General features: G+C 45.0%; 1 protein-coding gene across 1 annotated transcript in view; it reads left to right on the forward strand.

The window, feature by feature from the left end:
- The window catches only part of LOC141114265 (protein kinase C alpha type-like), a 230,229-nt gene extending 222,001 nt beyond the window's left edge, over window positions 1–8,228 (forward strand). The window contains exon 15 of the mRNA XM_073607850.1: window positions 1,067–8,228. Within this exon, the coding sequence (XP_073463951.1) occupies window positions 1,067–1,231 (165 nt within the window). The 3' untranslated portion in view covers window positions 1,232–8,228. The remainder of the gene's footprint in view (window positions 1–1,066) is intronic.
- The last annotated feature ends 16,071 nt before the right edge of the window (window positions 8,229–24,299 follow it).

The following is a 24,299-nucleotide window of genomic DNA, read 5'->3' on the forward strand; positions in this document are numbered from 1 at the left end:
TCCCCCCCCCCCCCCCCACCCAGCCACAGAAAATAACAAATTATATTTTCGGGGAAAATACACTGAAATCATTATTATATGACAAAGTAACCAGCCCATTCCACCACTCTCCACCCTGAAACATCCTCTTCTGTGCCCCCAGAAGCTGCCAGTGTGATAGAATAGGAGGGAAGCTGCCAACACTGTGGGGGAAAAGGGTGCACACAGGGTGGCCCTGAAAGCGGGAGGGGGGGGGGGGGCGCAGATGCTAGAGCTGATCCCCTATGGCAGCCCTGCAGGGGGAGCCAGAAAAGGATCAGTGTCTGCGGTAAGGCAGTAGGTAATAGTAGGCAGTTGTAATGCTCAGTAGGTGCCCGCATCCCCCTTTTGAACAAATGGGGCGTGGGCCAAGTACAGGAGGGCTGGCTGTACTGCTTTAGCAACAGCCCTGAATACAACTGCAGATACGCAGAGGAGCAAGATATTGGCGGAGAGAGAGCACAATAATCTAGCAAACAGGAAGTGCAAAGGCATGGCTTACATAGGAAGTTCATGGGAGGAGCAAAGAGTTCAAAGTTCACCAGAAACGAGGCACAAGACCAGATTATTCTAAGAGATCAGCTGTGCAGCCTCTCAGGTGGTTTAGCAACAAGATCTACTGCTGGACGCAGCAGAGGTTGTGGGTTCAGACCCCGGTCCTGACGTAATGACTCCATCTAGCTTTACAACAGGTTATTGGTAGAGCTGACCTTTAACACCCAAGCAATAAGATTTGTAAGAAGCACAAAGAGTTTTTCCCAGTACATTGAAGACCCTCTATTTTCTTTCCTCTACCGAAACAGGTCACTTTACCATAATATAATATTGGTCGCCTCTAGGGGAAAATTAGTAGTCCATCCTGGTGGTGACCATCTATGACCACCTCTCATTCTTTAGCTGAATCCTTCGAAAATTCAGATCAAAACAGGTTTTGTGAATGACAATCTGATTGATGGTATCATTCTTTTATAAACTGAAAGCGACTTGTAGGAGACATCATTGCACGACTGTGTCTCTAACCCAACCATTGTCTTTTTTTCTCATGCAGTGTGGCAAAGGAGCCGAAAACTTTGACAAGTTCTTCACAAGGGGACAGCCCGTGCTGACACCACCCGACCAGCTGGTCATAGCCAACATCGATCAAGCCGACTTCGAAGGCTTCTCCTACATCAACACGCAGTTCGTACATCCCAGCCTACTGAGTGTAGCTTGATCACAGAGACTCTGAATAGGACCTTCCTGGGGCATGAAGTCTTAACCCTACAATTTTAAGGTCACAGCTTTTTAAAAAAAAAAAATAAAAAAAACTATGACACAAAAATAGGCACCTATAAATTCTAGGGTTAATATTGTTGAAGGGTTAAACAAAAATCTTGTTCTATTATTGAATGGTAGATCTTGTCCAGTGAGAAACCCTGGACCATGCCTCTTCTTACGCTAAAACTCAATGAGCACAGTCCTCGCGGCTCCGTAACTAGCGGACAAAACACTATATTCGAATATCACGTTCGGCTAGAAGAGGGAAAGAAATGTTGAGTAAGACCAAAAATAATTCAAATAAAATGGTCAGTGGTCTTCCTACTATTTTACGGGTCAGTAGGTCGTTTCCTGAGGACACAAATCTTATCTTTCATCTATATTGCCATATGAGATCCAGAGTTAAAGGTACGTAGTAATGCTCTGAACTCAGTCTGGGACCAGTTTCGAGGTTCCTAGACAGGCCAAATTGCTTGTTGCCATGTAGAACACACATATCGATACAAAGCCAACAGCAAGTACAGCAGCAGTTGTGGAGTCTAGAAGTTGCGACACATCGACGACGTTTTTTTTTTTCTTATGGTTGACGTGTGTTGGCAGTAGTTTGGCATATCTTATATGAAGGTACTCAATAGAGCGTTCTTGACTCAGAATGCCATAACATGCCTTTCTAGCAATGGGCGAGGGCTATCCTGGAAAGTCTTATTAATCAAACCTTAATAATTAATACTTAATCACCTTACAGAACAATGGAATCCAAACGGATTGAGGAGAAGGGTTCTGCTTGACAGTTATTTTGTTTTTTTTCTTTTTGGCATATACATCATGCAATGATTTTTTTGCATGTTTATATAATGTATTCTTAATTGATTCTGTGATAAATTTAGCTGAATCTCCATTAAGAGTATTAATGAGAAATTTTTTATTAAAAAAAAAAAAAAAAAGAAAGAAGAATCTATTTGCCTATCTATCTAATGCTATATTTGTGAAGGTTTTTTTTTTTTTTCCCTTTATGCTCATTTTTGGAGCCGTTAACTTTTGTTAGATTTTAGGCTAATGCTCATTGCATTTTTATTTTTCATATCGTCTGTGGAATAGGGTCTATGTATTTTCTATACTTACTCTGAGCGGGGCTCCCCCCCAATCTTGATGCCAGAGCCTCCATTTTATCCATTTTCTTTGTCCTCGACCCCCTTCCCATCCTGTTTTCAGAATGTACTATGAATCTATTATATTTGTATCGAGGTATTCCTCACCTTAAAGTCGGCACCCGTTGGCTTTTTTTCCCCTCTCCCACCCAACAACCCCCCCCCCCCGCCGTTTGCTGTCGGTAAAATTCTGATGTTTGTTTTTCTTCCGGTTGCATGTCGTCGGCGAGTGCATGCGATGAACTGGTGCATGCCGAAAGGTTCGCAGTTTGGCTTTTTTGCATGTTGATTTTCATGGGAACTCCGCCTGTATTCCATAGGATTAAAAAAGTTGAGATATTGAGTCTTTTCTTTCTTTTTTTGATTTTGGATCTTTTTGCAGTAAAAAGTTGTGTTGAGATTTGTGCCAAAAATGAAATTTCTTTGCAAGCATTGCTTGAAGATGCAGTTCTAACCCATCGCGCCATATGGTGAACTTCAGACGTCGTTTTTTTCCTTTCCCCTTTTTGTTCTTAACCCCTTGGTGCTGGCTGCATGCAAATAGGCAGCCTCTCGGCGGGTGGGCCTGGGCGCCGCCCGCATGCAAATATGCAGTCTCTCGGTGGGTGGGCCCTGGCGCAGAGCAGACCCAAATTTGTGTAAATACAGCCAAGAGTGCGCTTCCGGCACAGTTACCGGCGGCTAATGAAGAATTTCCGATCGCTACCTGTGGTCACGTGATCATAAACCCCACCCCCACCATCCTAAACCTCTCAAAGGGCCGAAAGGCACCAGCGCCAAGGGGTTAAAGCATTATTGGTAGTCACCTTAGACCAGAGAGAGGTTTTTTTTTTTTCATTGCAAGCCTTTACCTTTCGGTTTTTATACCAGGCGGCCAACCTAAAACATTACTGAAATGTTTGTGCCACGTTTGTTGTATCTGCTCCATGCAGGTCATCTGGACACTGCCAGCCCTTGTGGGAACCAATGGGCATCCTCTGCCAGACGTCCTGCTTGATAGGACCTTTAAGGCTGATAGAGATGATGAGAAATGCTGGTTTTGTTGTGTCCAGTTCTGCCAAATAAAATATATCTTTGTTTTTTCCAAAACTCGTGAAGCTCAAAAAACAATATAAAAATTCAGCAAAGTATATTTATATATAATAATAATATATAGTAGTGAAGAAAAACCTAAGACAGTTTTTAAAGATAGCCTTTTTTTTTTTTTTTTTTTTTGTAAATTTGGGATTTTATAAGAGTCAAAAATGGGTGAAACCTCTGCAGTGTTTTGCAATTCTGATTGTTCAGTATGTATGGTCCCCGGTCTCCATCATGAGCAAAAGTTTTATATAAAAACCCGCCGCCATTTTTATCACAATAAGCTGGGGACTGAAGAATTGATCTAGGGCAGGGGTCTCCAAACTTTTGACCTGGGTTCAGTGGCGTGTCTTTAGGGTTCATGCACACTAGGCGGCAGAAAAAAAAAGCAGCAGAAAAAAACGCATCTATGGCGCATATTGTACAAGTGTTTAGGTGCATTTACCTAAAATGCTAGAAAAAAATTACTTAAAAATACTTGACGTGCCTAAGCGCCACATTTAGGCGTGTCAAGCATTTTTTATCTGCCCAAAAGCTTCTCAAAAACGCGCTTGTGATGTTTTTTTTTTATTCAGCCTGTAAACACTCCTTTACAAATATGCCTTTTAAACATCCAAATGTGCCTGGACACATAGGCCAGACACTTCACTTCTACAGGCTGAAAGAAAAAAAACGCCAAAGGATAAGCCGCATTTTTTTATGTCCAGTGTGCGTAATGTGCAAAGATTAGACACTGAGGTCAGCAGAGGCTGTCTATGGTCTCCTCTTCAATTCCCCTCCATCATGTAACAGGGAACTCTAATTGGGACACTTATGTGAGGGGGCACTCTGATGACAAGGATATAAGGGAGTTGGTAATGGGGGACCCTGATGTAATGGGGGGCTCATGTAGGATCCCTGATGTAAGGGGGGTCTTTGATGGGGACCCTCATGTAAGGTAGGGCACATACAGGGTCTTTGATTGGGACAAGGATGTAAGGGGGTTGGTGATGGGGCCCCTGATGTAAGGGAGGGCTCATATAGGGTCTCTCATGGGGACAAGGTTGTAAGGGGGTTGATGATGGGAACCCTGATGTAAGGGAGGGCTCATATTGGGTCTCTCATGGGGACAAGGATGTAGGGGGATTGGTGATGGAGAGCCTGATGTAAGGTAGGGCTCATATAGGGTCTCTCATGGGGACAAGGATGTAGGGGGATTGGTGATGGAGACCCTGATGTAAGGTAGGGCTCAAATAGGGTCTGTCATGGGGACAAGGATGTAGGGGGATTGGTGATGGAGACCCTGATGTAAGGGAGGGCTCATATAGGGTCTCTGATTGGGATAAGGATGTAACTGGGTTGGTGATGGGCTCATATAGGGTCTCTCATGGGGACAAGGATGTAGGGGGATTGGTGATGGAGACCCTGATGTAAGGGAGGGCTCATATAGGGTCTCTCATGGGGACAAGGTTGTAAGGGGGTTGGTGATGGGAACCGTGATGTAAGGGAGGGCTCATATAGGGTCTCTGATTGGGATAAGAATGTAATGGGGTTGGTGATGGGCTCATATAGGGTCAAGGATGTAAGGGGGATGCTGATGGAGACCCCGATGATGAAACTGATGTAAGGGGAACTCTGTCGCAGACCCTGATATAAGGGAGCACCTCATTGGAAATATGATATTCGAGGGACTCTAATGGGGATATTTTTTCGGCCCGCATGTAAAATACACAATGTGGCCCTCGTACTGAAAAATTTGGAGACCCCTGAACTAGGGAATAATATATTTGACAATAATTCCATTCCAGCTGTCCTAATAACGGAAAAGTATTTTGTCCAAATTTTTACCCAATTATGAGCTCTCCATTATTCTGACTATTAATGCCACAATTCCAGCCATGGTATTCGCTATAACTCAAGTATTCGCTGGAACTTCAGTTACTGTATATGTAACCTATTGATGCCTAGATTTCGTTCCCGTGTCCTCTCATCTGTGGGCATTGGGTTGAAGAATACTCAGGATCCACGTGACATATATCCATAATGAAATGTACAGCCTGACATATACAGTGATCTAAGGTACAATGTACAGCTCATAGGATTATCAATGTAGTTGACTAGGTTAACGTTTATCGCGGCCATATCTGTTCATTATTAACCTTTTGTAATGCATGTTAGGCCTTCATAATCCGTCCAGTGCTAAAATGATGAGAATTTGCTAATACGTGTTACAAACCAAACTAGTTTTACTGCATTAAGCGATTTAAAAAAAAAAAAAAACAACAACAAATAACCTAAATTGATGTGTGATATACTTGTTCTGTGTAATAACACTGTATGGACAGGACTGTCTGTGGGGAGTTTCAAGCGAATTCTGTTCTCTCTTCGTATTCTGTTGATTTCTAAATGGTACTATGCACACAGCGACTGTTTGAAGGGGCTGGTCTTAAGCGCCAAATAACAACCTGTTCTGATTCTGTTGTTTCGGGTGTTTAAATTAAAGCAAAAAGGAAAAAGTATGTTCTGTTTGCGTAGTAACTTTTCTGTTATTTTATTTGACTGTGAAAAAAAAAAGAGCAGAAATGTTGTTTTCTTTCATTGCTCTTCACCCCCAACGCTGTGTACTGGTATACGGGACGCTGGATATGGTGTCACTGTGGGAGACGGGGAGCGTCCCACTAAACACAAAGAATGTCGTCAATATATCTCACCTTTCATTTCATTGTGGAAATCCTATGGGTTAGACATTTGCGGTCACAGCAGTCTATGAAAAAAAAGTCAGCATTTGATGAATAATACCAGAAATGTTTGTAAAAATGTGTGAAATGTCCATTTCTATTTGTTGACTTTCGCAGAGTGAAGGTAAAATTTCCTAACGTTTGATCCTAAGAGAAGACAGCCTTAAAGTGATTGTAAACCTTATATTTCATGTCATACTTACTTGCTCTGTGTAATGGTTTCCTCATCTGGGGTCCCCCACTGGTGCTCCTTGCTGAGTGCCCCCATAGCAACTACTTTAAAGCATTCGAACAGAAGAGAAAATACTATGAGGGACACCTCTGCACTGTGTACGATGTATACGGAGATTCCTGAGCTTGTCACGGACAATGTAATGAATCGGTCACAGCAGGAAGCGCACTCTTATACAGAACTAATACAATGTTGCAGAGATGGATCTCCATTGTTTGGTATGTTTACCGGACTGAAGCCCTTCATAGATGAGCAATAGACCTAAGGATAGGGATCTGTCTCTGCAACATTGTATCAGTTCTGCATATCAGTTCACTCTCTGCAGTAGTTGATTCATTTCCCTGTCGGTGGTGAGTTCTGGATCTTAATAGTTTTCAGTGCAGAGTTCTCCCTCATATTACTTCCTCTTCTGCTCGAATGTTCTTAGCCTATAAGGTTTTACTAATAGGTCGAATGTTCCTAAAGCTTTTGGAATCGAATGTTAGGGAATGTTACATTCCACTGGTGGCTGATGGTATTTTTATTGGTGTCAGTCAGTCGGGTCACCCGCAACACCCTCCATGTTCGGTTGAGTCACCAGCCCCCCCATCGTCCCCTCCTCCTTGGCGTCATGGTGGCTTTGGCCGTGCGGCTCCTCAATCCTCATTCTATGCTGCCAATAGGATCACTTCTCCTCTTGGCCAATCCATTGACGGGTCTCAGGACCCACTTCCTGATTGGCCAGGAGGAGAATCAGGAAGACAATAGTGAATATTCACTATTGTCTCACCAGTGGGTGGGCTGAGCCCCGAGCCCACCTTTTTTTTTTTTTAAGCCTATTGGCGCCTCGGGCTCTAATCACGTGCTTCAAGAAAATAAAAACCCCATTGGAATCCATGCGTCCGGCGCCCTACATGTAGATTAGGGGGGCGGACGCATGGATGGGGAGGGGCGGCGCCCCTGCGCCCTGCATTACGGGCCGCGGCTGTTACATTCTCTCTGTGAAAAAGAACAAACAGAAAGTGACTTTTTGTAAACATTACGGGTATTATTTGTGACTTAGATGTTCACCCGGCATATACTTTTATGAATAAACCCCGGAGGGAGTGCAATGATGATATTCATGGATAGAGATGAGGATATGGCTCATCAGTCAGACGGTTTCTGGAGAACTGCTATTATCTTGAAAACACACATGCAAGTACCATGAAGCAGCTGGAAGACGCCTACTTTCATATTTCCAGCCTTTGGTGCTCCCACAATGAAGACATTGTGATTTGCTCCTTTCCTTATAGAGACCAGTCCAGGGGTAGGCTGCCTTGGCTCTCCATCTGGGGTAAAACTACAAATCCCATCATGCCTCTACCTCTGGGAGCCATGTCTGTGGCTCTCAGAGTCTTGCAGTGCCTCATGGGCTTTGTAGTTCCCCCCCAACAGCTGGAGTTGCCTTCCCCCGGACTCTTCCCTAGAACTGGTTTAGCTTTATTACTTATCTGATATTACAAGTCCTGTAAAGGCTGTCGGGTGGGCGGAGTTGGGAACACCAAGTCCTCTGTGGAAAGTTTCGGCACAGTGAACCCTAGGCCAGCGTCCCTTCCCAGTACACGGCGTAATGCGTTTACATTGTTTTTATTAAGACCAGCTCTGCGGATGGAGCTCCGGGATGGGACATATAATGGTTTACGGTGAGGAATTTTCTAACTGTTTTACCACGATGTTGAATGCACTCACCAGAACATTCGCTTCCAATACATCCATGTAACCCAAGCTATGTCTTTTCAATAAATTCTTTTGTTGGTATCTGTGTGTTCGATCTCTCTTCCATCGATCTGCCTTGGGTGGGAAATGACAACAGTATAAATGTCTCTCCTCCCCCCTCATATACATGGGAGTAAACCAGGGGGGTTTCTAGGTCTACAAAAGATCTGGGGCTGGAGCCCATAGCAGCGTAGTAAAGAAAGTCTTACGCTTGGGCGGGCATACACATAGTATACAGTAATATACATGTGTGTGTGTGTATATATCCCCAGAGAGCCCCAACTTACATCAGGATCCCCAGAGAGACCCCCCTTACATCAATGGCCCCAGAGAGCCCCCTCTTACATAAGGGTTCCCAGAGAGCCCCCCCTTACATTGATATCAGTGGGAGGAATAGTGCCCCATCATTGGTGTCAGTGGGAGGAATAGTGTCCCATCATTGGTGTCAGTGGGAGGAATAGTGCCCCATTGTTGGGGTCAGTGGGAGGAATAGTGCCCCATCATTGGTGTCAGTGGGAGGAATAGTGCCCCATCGTTGGTGTCAGTGAGAGGAATAGTGCCTCATCATTGGTGTCAGTGGGAGGAATAGTGCCCCATCATTGGTGTCAGTGGGAGGAATAGTGCCCCATCATTGGTGTCAGTGGGAGGAATAGTGTCTCATCATTGGTATCAGTGAAAGGAATAGTGTCCCATCATTGGTGTCAGTGGGAGGAATAGTGTCCCATCATTGGTGTCAGTGGGAGGAATAGTGCCCCATCATTGGTGTCAGTGGGAGGAATAGTGCCCCATCATTGGTGTCTGTGGGAGGAATAGTGCCCCATCATTGGTGTCTGTGGGAGGAATAGTGCCCCATCTTTGGTGTCAGTGGGAGGAATAGTGTCCCATCGTTGGTGTCAGTGGGAGGAATAGTGCCCCATCATTGGTGTCAGTGGGAGGAATAGTGCCCAAGGGCCAGATAAAGGCAAGCGAAGGGCTTCATCAGGGCCATGGGCCGCAGTTTGTAGACCACATATTTAGAGGAGAAGTTATTCTACCCAAATGTGAAAATTGAATGACCAATGAAAGGTAAGTGTAAGAAAAAGTTCCGCCCTCTTTTGTATAATTTCCAGTACCGCCCTTGTATTATGTACACACATGTACATTCTGACACTTTTCTGATACATATATAGAGTGTTGCTCCTGGTCTGAAATTTAAAAGTATTTAAAGTGTAACTGGCTGGTTTCACACGGCTGTCCCATCAGGTGTGCTGGTCCATTTTTTAGGCGTACCTGATCAGACCATGCTGACACCCACCGCCATCCGATCCGGTCCGCCAAAAACAGATAAATGGGGGGATACATTCCCCATACATTCCCCATCCGTCCATCGAATCAGATGACGGTCGGATGGGAATAGACAAGCGGTCCGTTTTCATCTGACCGCCCCATAGAGAACAGTGGGCTGTGTCTGGGTCTGCTCCGCATAGTGGACACGGACCCGTCGTCCACCTGCTCAGTGTGGAATCGGTAGAGAAGATCCCCTGCTGAGCAGACGGATGCACATGACGGACTCCACCCCGGTGTGAAAGGGGCCTTAGAGGAGAACTCTGGGCAAAATCAGACGTGACATAAAATAATGTAGTCTTTACCTTTAAAGCCTGAAATTGGTCATTTTATTTTTTTTAAATCAGCACAAGGGACTGATTACATTTGATGAAAAGTGTCCTTTGTGCGGGTGTCAGCTGTCCTAGTAAAAATCTGAAGTCCTCTGAAATACCACACCCCCCCCCACCAGTCTAATCTTCTGGTGCTGCGGGGGTTAATGAAGCCAGGGGATCTGTCATAGGCACTCGTTAAGGGTGGACTATGCTCACTGTTTCCACCGTCCTCCTTCATTCATAGAAGATGTACTATGGATTCGATCAATGAAAAGTGCTCTATAAATAGAGGACAGGTGGATGAATGAAAGGTCCACCTCCTCCTTTCATAGATCACTTGGCATTCATTGACGCTATAATACAGCTTCTATGAATGGAGGAGGAGGGCAGGCATAGTCAGCACTCTGTTAATGCCTATGACAGATCCCTTGGCTCTAATAAATCTTGCAACACTAGAAGATTAGAGCTGTTGGGCTGTTTCAGAGGACTTCAGACTTCAACCAGGACAGCCGACGTCAACAAAATGGACACTTCTCATAAAATTTAAGTGTGGTCCCTTATGCTTATTTCTTTTTTTTTTATTTTTACTTTAACTTCGGCTTTAAGTAAAGGCCTCCTGCCTTGTTTTTCTGAGTCTCCTCCGACAAATACAGTATATGTGATTTCTGAGTTTAGTCAGACACAGCCAGGCACCAGGGCCATCTTTAATGCAGGGCAAAAGGGGCAGCTGCCCTGGGCCCTCTCATTGTTGAGGGGCCCAAAGCAGCTGCCGTTTAAGCTCACGCTGCCCGCAAATTGGGAGCCCCACTAGCTCTGCGAATACAACAGGAGACAGGCAGCGCTGCGCTGTATTATTCCCCAGTTAGCAAGGTGCAGGCAGGGCTAGGAGCTCCACTAACACTCTGACCCCACCCCCACGTAGACCGCATGTTCGGGCCTCGGGAGGCCGCAGGGTAGGAGCTGAGATCAGAGTGGGAGGGAGCAGCAGCCGGAGTGGTGGTTAGAGCCAGAGGCTTTGGCGCTGGAATCAGAGTGGGAGGGAGCGGCAGTCGGCAGTGGTGGTTAGAGCCAGAGGATTTGGACCTGAGATCGGAGTGGCAGGGAGCGGCAGTCGGCAGTGGTGGTTAGAGCCAGAGGCTTTGGACCTGAGATCGGAGTGGCAGGGAGCGGCAGTCGGCAGTGGTGGTTAGAGCCAGAGGCTTTGGCGCTGGAATCAGAGTGGCAGGGAACGGCAGTGGTGGTTAGAGCCAGAGGATTTTGACCTGGGATCGGAGTGGGAGGGAGCAGCAGCCGGCAGTGGTGGTTAGAGCCAGGCTTTGGATCTGGGATCGGAGTGGGAGGGAGTGGCAGCCGGCAGTGGTGATTAGAGCCAGGGGCTTTGGTGCTGGGATCAGAGTGGGAGGGAGCGGCAGCCGGAAGTGGTGGTTAGAGCCAGAGGCTTTGGTGCTGGGATCAGAGTGGGAGGGAGCGGCAGCCAGAAGTGGTGGTTAGAGCCAGAGGCTTTGGATCTGGGATCGGAGTGGGAGGGAGCGGCAGCCGGAAGTGGTGGTTAGAGCCAGAGGCTTTGGTGCTGGGATCGGAGTGGGAGGGAGCGGCAGCCAGAAGTGGTGGTTAGAGCCAGAGGCTTTGGTGCTGGGATCGGAGTGGGAGGGAGCGGCAGCCGGAAGTGGTGGTTAGAGCCAGAGGCTTTGGTGCTGGGATCGGAGTGGGAGGGAGCAGCAGCCGGCAGTGGTGGTTAGAGCCAGAGGCTTTGGATGTGGGATTGGAGTGGGAGGGATCGGGTGCCCGCAGTGCTGAGAACCAGCGGATAGTGAGCTCGGCTGGCCAGGACCAGGTAGGTCCTTTTTCTACTCAAATAGTCTGCCTGTGAGTGTGGACTAAATCCTGATATGGCTGTGGCTGAACTGTTCACCAATTAGAGAATGGACCACCAGTGGTACCGGCACCTCTTCCACACATAGACATAGTGAAATGCAACACTGCTTGATGGGCTTCCTCTGGGTCTGGTTCCCATCTCTGCGGGTTTGTGGCCCGCGTTTGCGCTGGGACGGCAGCCCATTTATTTGGCTGGGCTGCCATGCCTGCCTTTCCCGCAGAAAAAAAGGTCCATGCAGCATTTTAAAAATGCCGCGGCCTTGAAATCACATGGCCCTTTTTCCCCGCAGGTCCCGCACCCACAAACGCGCTTCTTTTTTAGATGCGCGGGGGTGCCATTAGGAATGAACGGCGGTCCCGCTTGTTTTTTTTTAAACGGCAGCGAGTGCAGGAATCGCAGCAATTCTGCACCCAGAGTCCAACCGTTTAAAAAACACGCGAGGCTGCTATTCATTCTTAATGGCACCCCCCCCACATTTAAAATTGCAGCGCTGTAAATCGCAAAGTGAAAAAGCTGCTTTTTCTGCAGGAAATGCAGGCACAGCAACCCGTTTAAATTAATGGGGGGGTGGGGGAGAAAATGTTTGCCCAAGGTCCAATCAGTATTAAAGACGGCCCCGCAGGCAACGATCATTTTCAGAAGGCGGCCCCCATACTGGACAGAGTCGCTCTTCGGCTCTCCCCCGCTCCATTCAGAGGAAGCGGATGGGGCGCCGGGCTCGGGGGACGCTCATTACTAAGAAACGAGTTTGTCACATATGATTTGAGTAACTTCCCACAAATACATTATTTCCATTTTATCATCCTTCATGAATGAACGCTCCGCTGCTCCCCTTATCTCCGAATTATCGGCGGAGAGGACACACTGAGCGCCCGGCGTCCAACCTTCTGTACAGAGCAGCCAGGCTGCCGCTCGCTGATTTCTGGTTTGGGGGGTTCGGAGATTGGGGAATAACCTTTATTGGCCAACTTATGTTCTTACATTTCTGGGACCTTCCTTTATATATCGTGCTTGCGATAGGGAGATAAGGTCCCCAGAGCTTACACTTTATCCATTTCAGTTCAATAATGAGGATCACACAACCTCCAATTTATCAGCATTATTAGGGCACAGAACTCCGCTAGAGCTTCAGGATGGAAAGGAAAAGAAAACCATTTCCTTGTCTGAAGAGAAATCTCATAGAAGCTTTAACAGTTCATATTATTTTAAAAGCTCTTTTCAGTCATACACTATATTACCAAAAGTATTGGGACGCCTGCCTTTACACACACATGAACTTTAATGACGTCCCAGTCTTAGTCCGTAGGGTTCAATATTGAGTTGGCTCCGCCCTTTGCAGCTATAACAGCTTAAACTCTTCTGGGAAGGCCGTCCACAAGGTTTAGGAGTGTGTCTATGGGAATGTTTGACCATTCTTCCAGAAGAGCATTTGTGAGGTCAGGTACTGACGTTGGATGAGAAGCCCTGGCTCGCAGTCTCCACTCTAATTCATCCCAAAGGTGTTCTATCGGGTGGAGGAACTTGACTGCTCTGCACAAACTCGCTCATCCATGTCTTTATGGACCTTGCTTTGTGTACTATTACAAATCATGGGGGGGGGGGGGGGGGGGGGGATTATGGTTTGGGGTTGTTTTTCAGGGGTTGGGTTTGGCCCCTTAGTTCCAGTGAAGGGAACTATTAAGGCGTCAGCATACCAAGACATTTTGGACAATTTCATGTTCCCAACTTTGTGGGAACAGTTTGGGGACGGCCCCTTCCTGTTCCAACATGACTGCACACCAGTGCACAAAGCAAGGTCCATAAAGACATGGATGAGCGAGTTTGGGGCGGAGCCTGCACAGAGTCTTGACTTAAACCTCATAGACCACCTTTGGGTTGAATCAGAGCGGAGACTGCGAGCCAGGCCTTCTCATCCAACATCAGTGCCTGACCTAACAAATGCTCTTCTGGAAGAATGGTCAAACATTCCCATAGACACCCTCCTAAACCTTGTGGACGACCTTCCCAGAAGAGTTGAAGCTGTTATAGCTGCAAAGGGGAGGGGCCAACTCAATATTGAACCCTATGGACTAAGACTGGCCATACACTGTACTATTTTCTTGTTCAACTTTCCTTTAGATTTACCAAAACCATATAAGATGAGGTCACACCTAAGCCCTTTCAATTTGTATGCAATCAAGCAGGCCCTTGTACTACATAGTTGAAGGTAAATCTAATGGAAATTGAATAAGAAAATTGTATAGTGTATGGCCAGCCTAAGACTGGGATGTCATTAAAGTTCATGTGTGTAAAGACAGGCGTCCCAATAATTTTGGTAATATAGTGTGTGTAATGTGGCTCTAAAGGTACAAGATTTTTTACCCTAATATATTCTCTGCATTCTGGTTAAAAAAACAAAACAAAACACACACACCTGCATGCAGTTCCCCCCCCCGCCCTCTCCTCCCCGCCCCGCCCTCTCCTAACTACTTACCTGATCCCGATCGTCTCTCTCTCTTTCTCTACAGAGAGAGTACAGAGAGGCAGCAGCGGGCTCCATTGGCTCTTGCTGCTATCAATCACAGGCAGTGAGCAGAGGGTGGGGTTGACCCGCGCTCTGTGTGTTATTAACAGGCGGTGGTGTAAAAGTGCAAACCGCTTGCTATGGGGGGGCACTCAACGGGGGGGGGAGAGTAGAGCCCAAAGCACCTGCGGGGAGGACCCAAGATCCGGGCGACGGGCAGCTCTGTGCAAAACCATTACACAGAGACCACGGAACTAAAACATGTTTGTTATTTTTTTAAATAATTGCATTTAGAATCACAGTAAATACTGCTATGAAGTTACTTCTCAGGCACTTCCTGTTATAGAGTGACAACACTCTGTCCCTCTCTACCAACTGTGTTCCTTTGTTGTCACCCTGTCATGTGGGCTCCCAATGGAAAGTACAGTTGGACTTTTGAACACATATTGCACAGATATGGTCCACCGCCAACATCAGGAAACCCACCCTGAGCAAGGCCAATGCTGGAGTGCATGTAAGACGGGAAGAGGTTGCAGGAGATCCGCAGCAGGGATGCGCTCAGGCATGTTTGGGTCCTAGTCCCAACCTGCATGAGAAAGACAGCTCATTGCCAATTGTAAGCAGCTAAGGGACCACTTTTTTCGACACACAATCACCCAGAAAAAAAAATAAATAAATAAAACGATACTGGGGGGGGGGGCTTATTTTTTTACTATGGGACGGTTGGCAAGTGGTTAACCACCAGTAAACCCTAACTGGCCCTTTGCATCGTGAACAATTCGTGTTTTTTTTTAATATAAATAAAATGCTGTTTTTTTTTTCTTTGTTTTTTGTTTTTGTTGGGGTTTTTTTTTTTTGTTTCTTTTTGTGTTTTTTTGTTTTGTTTTTGTGTTTTTTTTGTTTTTAAATTTAAATTTTTTTCCCAACTCAGTCCTGCTGATCTTCTTCAGCCTTTTTAGCCACTTCCTATCTACACGCATTCCGGCGCTGGCTGCACATCATTAATCTGGACTGACTTTATTGGTGGGAGCAATGGACCATTCCTGCAGGATGACTTCATGAAGTCTCCACCAGGGGCATGCGCATGTGATATTACCAGTGACTCCTGTGACGGGGTACTTTTTTTTTTTTACAAACTGTCCTGATCAATCGTACAAATGGGTGGGAATGGAAGGATGGATACGTCCCCCCTCCAAAGTCATATCAAGATCCAGTGATCTTGAAATGACTTTGGAGGAGGATGATATATCCATTGTCTACCAAAAACAAAATGATTGTATGAATACAAATGATGAAATTAGGTGACTGTATGTAGACCACCTAATGAGAAATATAAACACAAAATGATAACAGTTAATCTTATCAATGACTAAATGAGAGTTAGAAGTAATGTGGTGGGTTTACAAGTCAAATTCCATCCACCATATACAAAGTCGGTGTTTTGGCTTAGGCCTCGGGAGGTGGCGCTCTTCCACTCATGTTGGAGACTTTGCAACAAATTCTCACGTTATTTGATTGCTGAACCCCAGATTGGTGGCAAAACTTGACTAATTGTGGATTTCTCGCATATGAAAATGGTGACCCTCCCCCTCATAGCGGCTGTATTATATAGTTCTGTTCCGAGGAACTGAGGTTACAACCAGAAACTCCAACAACACGTCTACAGCTCTTTGTTAGGAACCACCTGAATCCCATCTCTCACTGATTAAGTCTTATTGCCTTCATCAACTCTTCCCAACCTCATCATCCAAAACTGGAGCTCTACAAACCATCTACCAGCACAGCGCCATCGCCCGATATAAGAAGCAAGACTGCTGCATTGAAAGTCATCATACGCTCTACCAACCATATGAGTCATAAACTATGTCTGGCATTGGGATTCGAACCCGGATCTCCAAAGCCACTGCAATACACTGCCTGACATATAAATCCAATAATAAGTCTGAGAACAATGAGTCTCATCCATTCTCAATCCTGGCATCCGCTATAATGGCCTCCTTTGGATCCAAAGCCACTCCATGAGTTAGCATACCATGAATCACCATCAACATTGACTATGAGGAATCAGTGATCAATTGAGTCTGAGAACAATTAGTCTCATCCATTTCTCTCAATCCTGGTATGGTGGCCTACCATGGATTCAGGGCCACTCCATGAATTACCATCAACATTGACAATGAGGAACCAGTGATCAATTGAGTCTGAGAATGATGAGTCTCACCCATTCCTCTAAATCCTGGTATGATGGCCTAACATGGATTCAAGGCCACTCCATGAATTACCATCAACATTGACAATGAGGAACCAGTGATCAATTGAGTCTTAGAATGATGGGTTTCATCCATTCCCCTCAATCCTGGTATAAGGGCCTACGGATCCATGGCCACTACTGAAGGCCACTCCAGGACTTAGCACACCATCAGCAGTGACTATAAGAAATCAGTAATCAACTGATGGTTAAAGAGCTGGCTGGTGACCTCAGAGCCTAACCTAGCAAAAAAAATATTCTAAGTCCCACTTCTCGTTCACCGGGGTTAGATAGCTTGTAAAAATATTGGCATGTATATCGCAGACCTTTTTATTTCATAGAAGACAGAGATCACATTTTGTTTAATAAGTCTTGATTTACTATACCTTGGTGTTCAGGGGCTGCCTGTTAACCTGCCAAGTCCAAGCTTTGCCCTGGTGTAGGGGTTTACCAGGCAGCTCAAGGCCCAGTAATAACCTCAGTGTTTCAGGTTCAAATCTCAGCACATGCTGTTTGATTTTTTTTTTTACTCCTTTGTGACTTATTTTATTCTTGAAAATGTAGAACGAACACACAAGTCACCGAGCAGAGGCGAGTAGCTCAGTGGATTAGAGCAGTAACCAGGGCGCCATGAACTCAAGTTCAAATCCCATAGTCCCCAGGTCAAGTCTCTGAGTGAATTGGGCAGATGGAATCACTCACTGACAGAGGCAACCTTGAGTTCATATCTCTGAGTGAATTGGGCGGATGTGAATCACTCAGTGATGGAAGGACCGTAGACCCATGTTCAAATCCTGCAGACCCCATGCTCAATTTGCTGAGTGAAAGCTTGGAGGCCATGGACAACCCACCAGTCTGTTCCAGTCCCAGGTCCCCACAGGCCTGTAACATGTGTGGGCATCACATTAGGTTGTGGACACCCCCTGCTTCTTCCGTCCATGGTCTGTGACATCACTGCAACATATATAAATAGAATGGGCTGTCTTACTGGGGCAGCCCATTCCAAAAGCTTATACTTAGCAAACATTTTTGAATTTTATTAAAAACCACTCCCCAATATATGGGCCACCTTAACCCCCTCCTGGTGGGACATAGTAGTGGGTTTGAAACATTACCACTACTCTCTTCCTCCAACAGGGGATCAAGCACAGCACCTGGAACTCACCAACCTCCACCAGAGGGATTTGAACTCATGTCTCTATCATACCAGTCTGAGTCCTTACTCTCTGAGCCATCACCTGCACTCAGACACCAACCTGTTCGTTCTCATAGTTCAGGTATTAATCTGCTGCAAATAACTAAAGAGACACCAAGCCTTGAACCTGCAACTCCAAAATCTCTGTGGGGGTTACCGGCTGACGACTAACCCTCAGAGCCAGCTACCAGGCTGGAGGAGATGTCTGATTCAGATTGTTCTCAGTGTCATCACCCACATTGTACAATACAAAGGAAATAATGAGTTGCCAGCCCCAGGATTCCATCACACGTCTCCAGAGCTTTCTCCAGAAGATAGGCGCACCAACTACCTGAGCCATGAGGCAGGCAGATATGCAAGCAAATGTTCTCATCCTTCTATTTCCTATACATCGGGTATGTGCAAAAACAGAGGAAACATGCCAAGTCCCATCATCCAAAATAGAAGAGAATATTCTAGGTCCCACCATCCAGAATAGAGGAGAATACACTATATTGCCAAAAGTATTAGGACACCCCATCCAAATCATTGAATTCAGGTGTTCCAATCTCCTCCATGGCCACAGGTGTAAAAAATCAGCACCTCGGCATGCAGACGGCTTCTACAAACATTTGTGGAAGAATTGGTCGCTCTCTAGAGCTCAGTGAATACAAGCTTGGTACTGTGATAGGTTGTAAACTGTGCAATAAGTCCATCTGTAAAATATTCTTGTTTCTAAATTTTCCACGGTTTACTGTTATTATCCTAAAGTGGAAGGACATAGTAGTGGGCTGAAAACATTCCTCTCTACCACCAACAGGGAACTCAGGCACTGCCCAACAACCTGAAACTCAGCAACCTCTACCAGAGGGATTTGAACTCACGTCTCCATCATACCAGTCTGAGTCCTTACTCTCTGAGCCACCACCTGCACTCAGACACCAAGGTGTTCCTTCTCATAGTTCAGGTATTAATCTGCTGCCAATAAATAAAAAGACACCAAACCTTCAACCTGCGACTCCAAAATCTCTGTGGGGTCACTGACTAACGACTAACCCTCTGAGCCAACCAGGTTGGAGGAGATGTCTGATTCAGATTGTTCTCAGTGTCATCACCCACATTGTACAATACAAAAGAAATAATGAGTTGCCATCCCTGGGATTCCATCACACGTCTCCAGAACTTTCGCCAGAATATACGCGCACCAACTACCTGAGCCATGAGGCCAGTGGACTTGCCAGCCAATGTTCTCAACCTCCTATACATCAGGAACAAGCCGAAATATCAGAAATATTACAAGTCCCATCATCCAACTAGAGATAATAGAGAGAAGTATTCTAAGTCCCACCGGGGGAAATAGATGAAAAACATTCCATTAAAATGGTCCAAATAGAAAACTGAATTAGGATGAGGATGAGAAGAAGATGTCTGGAGACTGAGAGGTGGCAGTGGCTCAGTTGCAGAAGCAGAGACTTTGGTGTTTTATGGCCTCACCCCCTAAATATATGCAGTGCTGTGTGTGTGTAAATATATATATACACACACACACACACACAACCTTAAAGATCTTCCACCATCAGGGAGATCAGGCGCTGCCCAGGACCTGGGGGCCACAGGGATTCAAACTCAGGGTCTCCAGCAGACCAGTCTCAGCTCTTACCAAGTGAGCTATCACTGCTTCACGCTAAGAGACATTCTTATTGTCTTACTTAAGGATTGAGCAGATGCTAAAGTATTAAAAAAAAAGCTTCCCACCATTTTTATGTACTCATCTACCTAGGTAAAGTAGAGGAAAAATATTCTAAGTCCCACTATCCAAAAATGCACAAAAATACTGTAGGGCCCACCATAAAAAAAAATAGATGAAAAATATTCTAAATTCCCATACACACTATTAGATTTTCTGCAGATTTTCATCTTCAGATTTACCAAAACCATATAATAAAACGTTAATACTTAAGAGTTTAAAATTTGTATGCAATCAGGCAGGCCCTTGCACTACGTGGTTTTGAAAATTTCTGAAGACAAAAATCTGCAGAAAATCAAACCGTGTGTGTGTATGGGGCTTTAGTCTCACTTTTGGACGGAGTGGTCTCCAGCAGAACCGACCTGTCCAATGATGATGTTACATTAGTATAACACGAAATGGAAAGAAAGTCTTACTAGGCATCTCATCCACTGAGCTATTACAGCCTACGGCATGTGCTCTTCCCTTCTTCTTCTTCTTCTTGTGGACTACATAGAAAATTAAGAAGAATAAAAGACTGAATACCACCACTCTCCTCTCCAGTGAGCCTCATGCTGGCTGCTAACAACTCCACATCCAGATCAGAGCCTGGAGACCAGGAGCAAATGTTTCTCATCACTAACTCTACACAACAGTCATCCTTGGGGTCCAATAAAATCAGGAAATTTACTTTCTGTTTTCATGGTGCCAACGTGGATAGGATACTACCACATGTATGCTGCCATGGATTGGTGCCAGGAAAGGAAAATTAAGGTATTTGAGACAATTTTCTATTTTCATGGAGCCAACATGGCAACAGCATAGATGTAGTATGCAGGGATCCTACCACATAGATGCTGGCATGGGTTGATGCCAGGAAAAGAAAATGACGGTAAGTATATGATACCATTTTATATTTTCCTGGCACCAACATGGCAGCATACTTGTTGTAGGAGGGGATACTACCACATGTATGCTGCCATGCATTGGTGCCAGGAAATAAAAATTATGGTAGGTATATGATAACATTTTCCATTTTCCTGGTGCCAACATGGTATTGTATCAAATGCCATTATTTTATTTTCCTGTCACCAATCCTTGGTGGCATACATGTGGTAGTATCCCTGCCTACTACATTTATACTGCCTTGGATTCTCGACAGAAAAGGAAAATTATGGTAAGTATACGATGCAATTTTCCATTTTCCTTGCGCCAACATGGCAGCGTACTTCCACATGTACACCGCCATAGATTAGTGCCAGCAAAGGAAGATTACGGCATTTGATACAATTTTCTGCTTTCCTGGTGCCAATATGGCAGCAGCATACATGTAGTAGGCAAGGATCCTACCACATGAATGCTCCCATGGGTTGATGCCAGGAAAGGAAAATTACAGTAAGTATTTGATACAATTTTTCATGCAGCACCAATCCCCGCCCTGTTACATGGGTGCTCGGGCACTCTGCATGGTCCACACGTTTGCCCAGGCCGGCATGTTTTTGCTGCATTTATCCTCCTGACACCTCTTAAACACCCGTTCCTTCTATTTCAGAATAAGAAAATATTCTAACAAAGACACGCTGAGGCTCAAAACAAATGCTGAGCAACACATTCATTAAAAAAAAAAAAATGGTCATCTTGGTACATAAGCTTTTGATGTGTCTCCTCAGATCTGGCAGAGAAAGGGTTTGACTTTGCACCTCACAATGAAGTCATCAATAGTATAAGAAGAGACAGGATAAAGGGGTCTCTCTTCTCCCGGTTGTCAGGGGTAACAGGGCATATTTCTGACATACAGAAGCCGCCCCCCCCTCCGGTAGTGACTATTATTTGTTGAGCGGAGGTGAGGATGAAGTGCGGCAGATGAGGCCGGACTCGCCGAGGGTAAAAATAGAAGTCGAATGTTTGTTTATCGCTTATGGGAGCAGCGGGGGCCCCACCAACCCCGGAGAAGTAGATTAGGTAAAGTAACAAATGGGCTTTAGAATAGATTCAACTGCCACACAAAGCCTTGGGAACCCAAAAGGAACACAAACACCAATATATAGACCAGCCGGAAGTGTCCTTCTGTAGACCTGCAACTAAGCCGACACAATCCCAGGTTCCATCCCATTGATTTCTTGTAAACCCAATCTCTAGAGTCTCAAAGGAGCTTCAACGTGATCACGTCTTTTCAAAATTAGATTTTTACTCTTCCCAAAGTGAAAACCTCTTGTTTTAGTTATATGAGGCTTTCCCTAATCTACTCAATTAAAAGCATATTTCTTTTTTTTTTTTTTTTACTCTTTTTATTGGGTTTCAAGTTTAGTTACAAAACAGGGCCTATCGGGCATACCCAGGCTCGGTCCACATACATCACAACAAAACAAACAGTATAAAAATAAAATCTTAACAGTAGTGCGGCTATTGGCACTAGAACAAGACTACACGCTCCAGTAACTTCTGAGATTGTTAGAATATTGTAGGTATCAGCCACTCAGGGGTAGTATTAAGCCACCTTTAATAAGATGGAAGTATTATTAGATATTTGGGTTGGATGTGGGTTCAACTACATATACATGTCCACCTGGTCGTTGGTAAGGTAATCTACTAATTAGGAGATTCAGCGTCAGTATTAGTATACAGGCCCTCTACCCAAATGTCCCAAACCTTGTGGAATTTGTTTAGGGCATCCTCTTGCTAAATAGGTGGCCTTGTACAGTGGTAATTTGGCATTAATTAATATTTTCCCCAAGGTAAGGGTTGGCGCAGATGAGGATTTCCATTGGAGAAGAATAGTTTTCCTTGCTTAGAACAATAGTAATCCTATCAGCGTCCTGGAGCCACAAGCATCTTTATTTCTGACCGCATTGCTAATGGAAATGTAGTATGTAAGCACGTTCCCACATTTCAGTGCGTCCTCCAAGTGAATCACCAGGCCCTTCTAAGAGACCGGCCTTCTTCTTGGCTCTCTCCAGCAATGGGTCTCCCCCCGTGGCACAGCTTCCTCCAGACCAGGCAGGACAGCTTAAGGACCACTTCAGCACACAATAGGCCCCAAAACAGGCTATTGGGCCTAACATCAGAGTTCCATCCAGCAGTACATCCCTAGGCCTCAGCCCAGGGGAAGACAGTGGGCAAATGGCCTGCCCCGAATATTTATATCCTCCCCCAGCATGCACCAGTGGCATAAACATCCTACTAGATTGGCTGAAGAAAATATAAGTATTCATAACTTAATTTTGTTTGTGAGATCTAGTATTATGACCAGTGATACCAGTGACATCTACTGGCAGTGAGAAAGCACAAGCCAACTTAAAGTAGTAGTAAACTGCATGTCACATACTAGCACATTATGAAATATTTAATAATAAAAAAGACCTGTACATAAATTATACTTATTAGTATTTTTTTGGCTGATCCAGAGTGTGCAGGTTGAAGGTTTTATTTCACCTTATTTTGTATTATGAAATACTTACCTTAGAATGAAGCCCTCCAGTGGCATGCTGTCACGGCTGACAGGGTTCCATCTTCACCCGGACCTTCCTTCCGGGTTCGAGTGTGCGTGGGAGTTACAGCCGCTGCACGGGGCTCTGAAGTGGTAGTTAAATCGTCGTATTTGTACCTACAGGTAAGCCTATAATAAGTTTAGGAGATATTCAGACTGCATGCAGCCGGTGACGTCACAAGTGACGTGCAAGTTTAGGAGATATTCATTGTACCTACAGGTAAGCTTTAATTCAGGAGTATGTGTAGGTACAGGTAAAAAAAAAAGAGACTTTACTACCACTTTAAGCTTAGGGAAAAAACAGGTGAAAAACTATACAATCAGCCAATTAAATTGACATAGTAGCCCCTGTTCAGGACAAGGGGGCTATAAACAGATGAGCTTGGCAAACCTGATTGAAAATGGCATTTCATAAGAGACAGTCATATTACAAGATATTCTTGCTAAGTTACTATGGACCATTCCATGTTACTGGAGACTGCTGCTATGTTAATGTAGACTTATAAAGACTTCCAGATACTGCTAGAGACCTCTGCCACTGGATATCCCTCTATGGGGTTACATTGTATCTCTGTACTGGATATCCCTCTATGGGGTTACATTGTATCTCTGTACTGGATATCCCTCTATGGGGTTACATTGTATCTCTGTATTGGATATCTCTCTATGGGGTTACATTGTATCTCTGTACTGGATATCCCTCTATGGGGTTACATTGTATCTCTGTACTGGATATCCCTCTATGGTGTTACATTGTATCTCTGTACTGGATATCCCTCTATGGGGTTACATTGTATCTCTGTACTGGATATCTCTCTATGGGATTACATTGTATCTCTGTACTGGATATCTCTCTATGGGGTTACATTGTATCTCTGTACTGGATATCCCTCTATGGGGTTACATTGTATCTCTGTACTGGATATCTCTCTATGGGGTTACATTGTATCTCTGTACTGGATATCCCTCTATGGGGTTACATTGTATCTCTGTACTGGATATCCCTCTATGGGGTTACATTGTATCTCTGTACTGGATATCCCTCTATGGGGTTACATTGTATCTCTGTACTGGATATCTCTCTATGGGGTTACATTGTATCTCTGTACTGGATATCCCTCTATGGGGTTACATTGTATCTCTGTACTGGATATCTCTCTATGGGGTTACATTGTATCTCTGTACTGGATATCTCTCTATGGGGTTACATTGTATCTCTGTACTGGATATCCCTCTATGGGGTTACAGTGTATCTCTGTACTGGATATCCCTCTATGGGGTTACATTGTATCTCTGTACTGGATATCCCTCTATGGGGTTACATTGTATCTCTGTACTGGATATCTCTCTATGGGGTTACATTGTATCTCTGTACTGGATATCCCTCTATGGGGTTACATTGTATCTCTGTACTGGATATCCCTCTATGGGGTTACATTGTATCTCTGTACTGGATATCTCT

This window comes from Aquarana catesbeiana, linkage group LG12, assembly GCF_042186555.1.
Source record: "Aquarana catesbeiana isolate 2022-GZ linkage group LG12, ASM4218655v1, whole genome shotgun sequence".
In the NCBI taxonomy this organism is placed as follows: domain Eukaryota; kingdom Metazoa; phylum Chordata; class Amphibia; order Anura; family Ranidae; genus Aquarana; species Aquarana catesbeiana.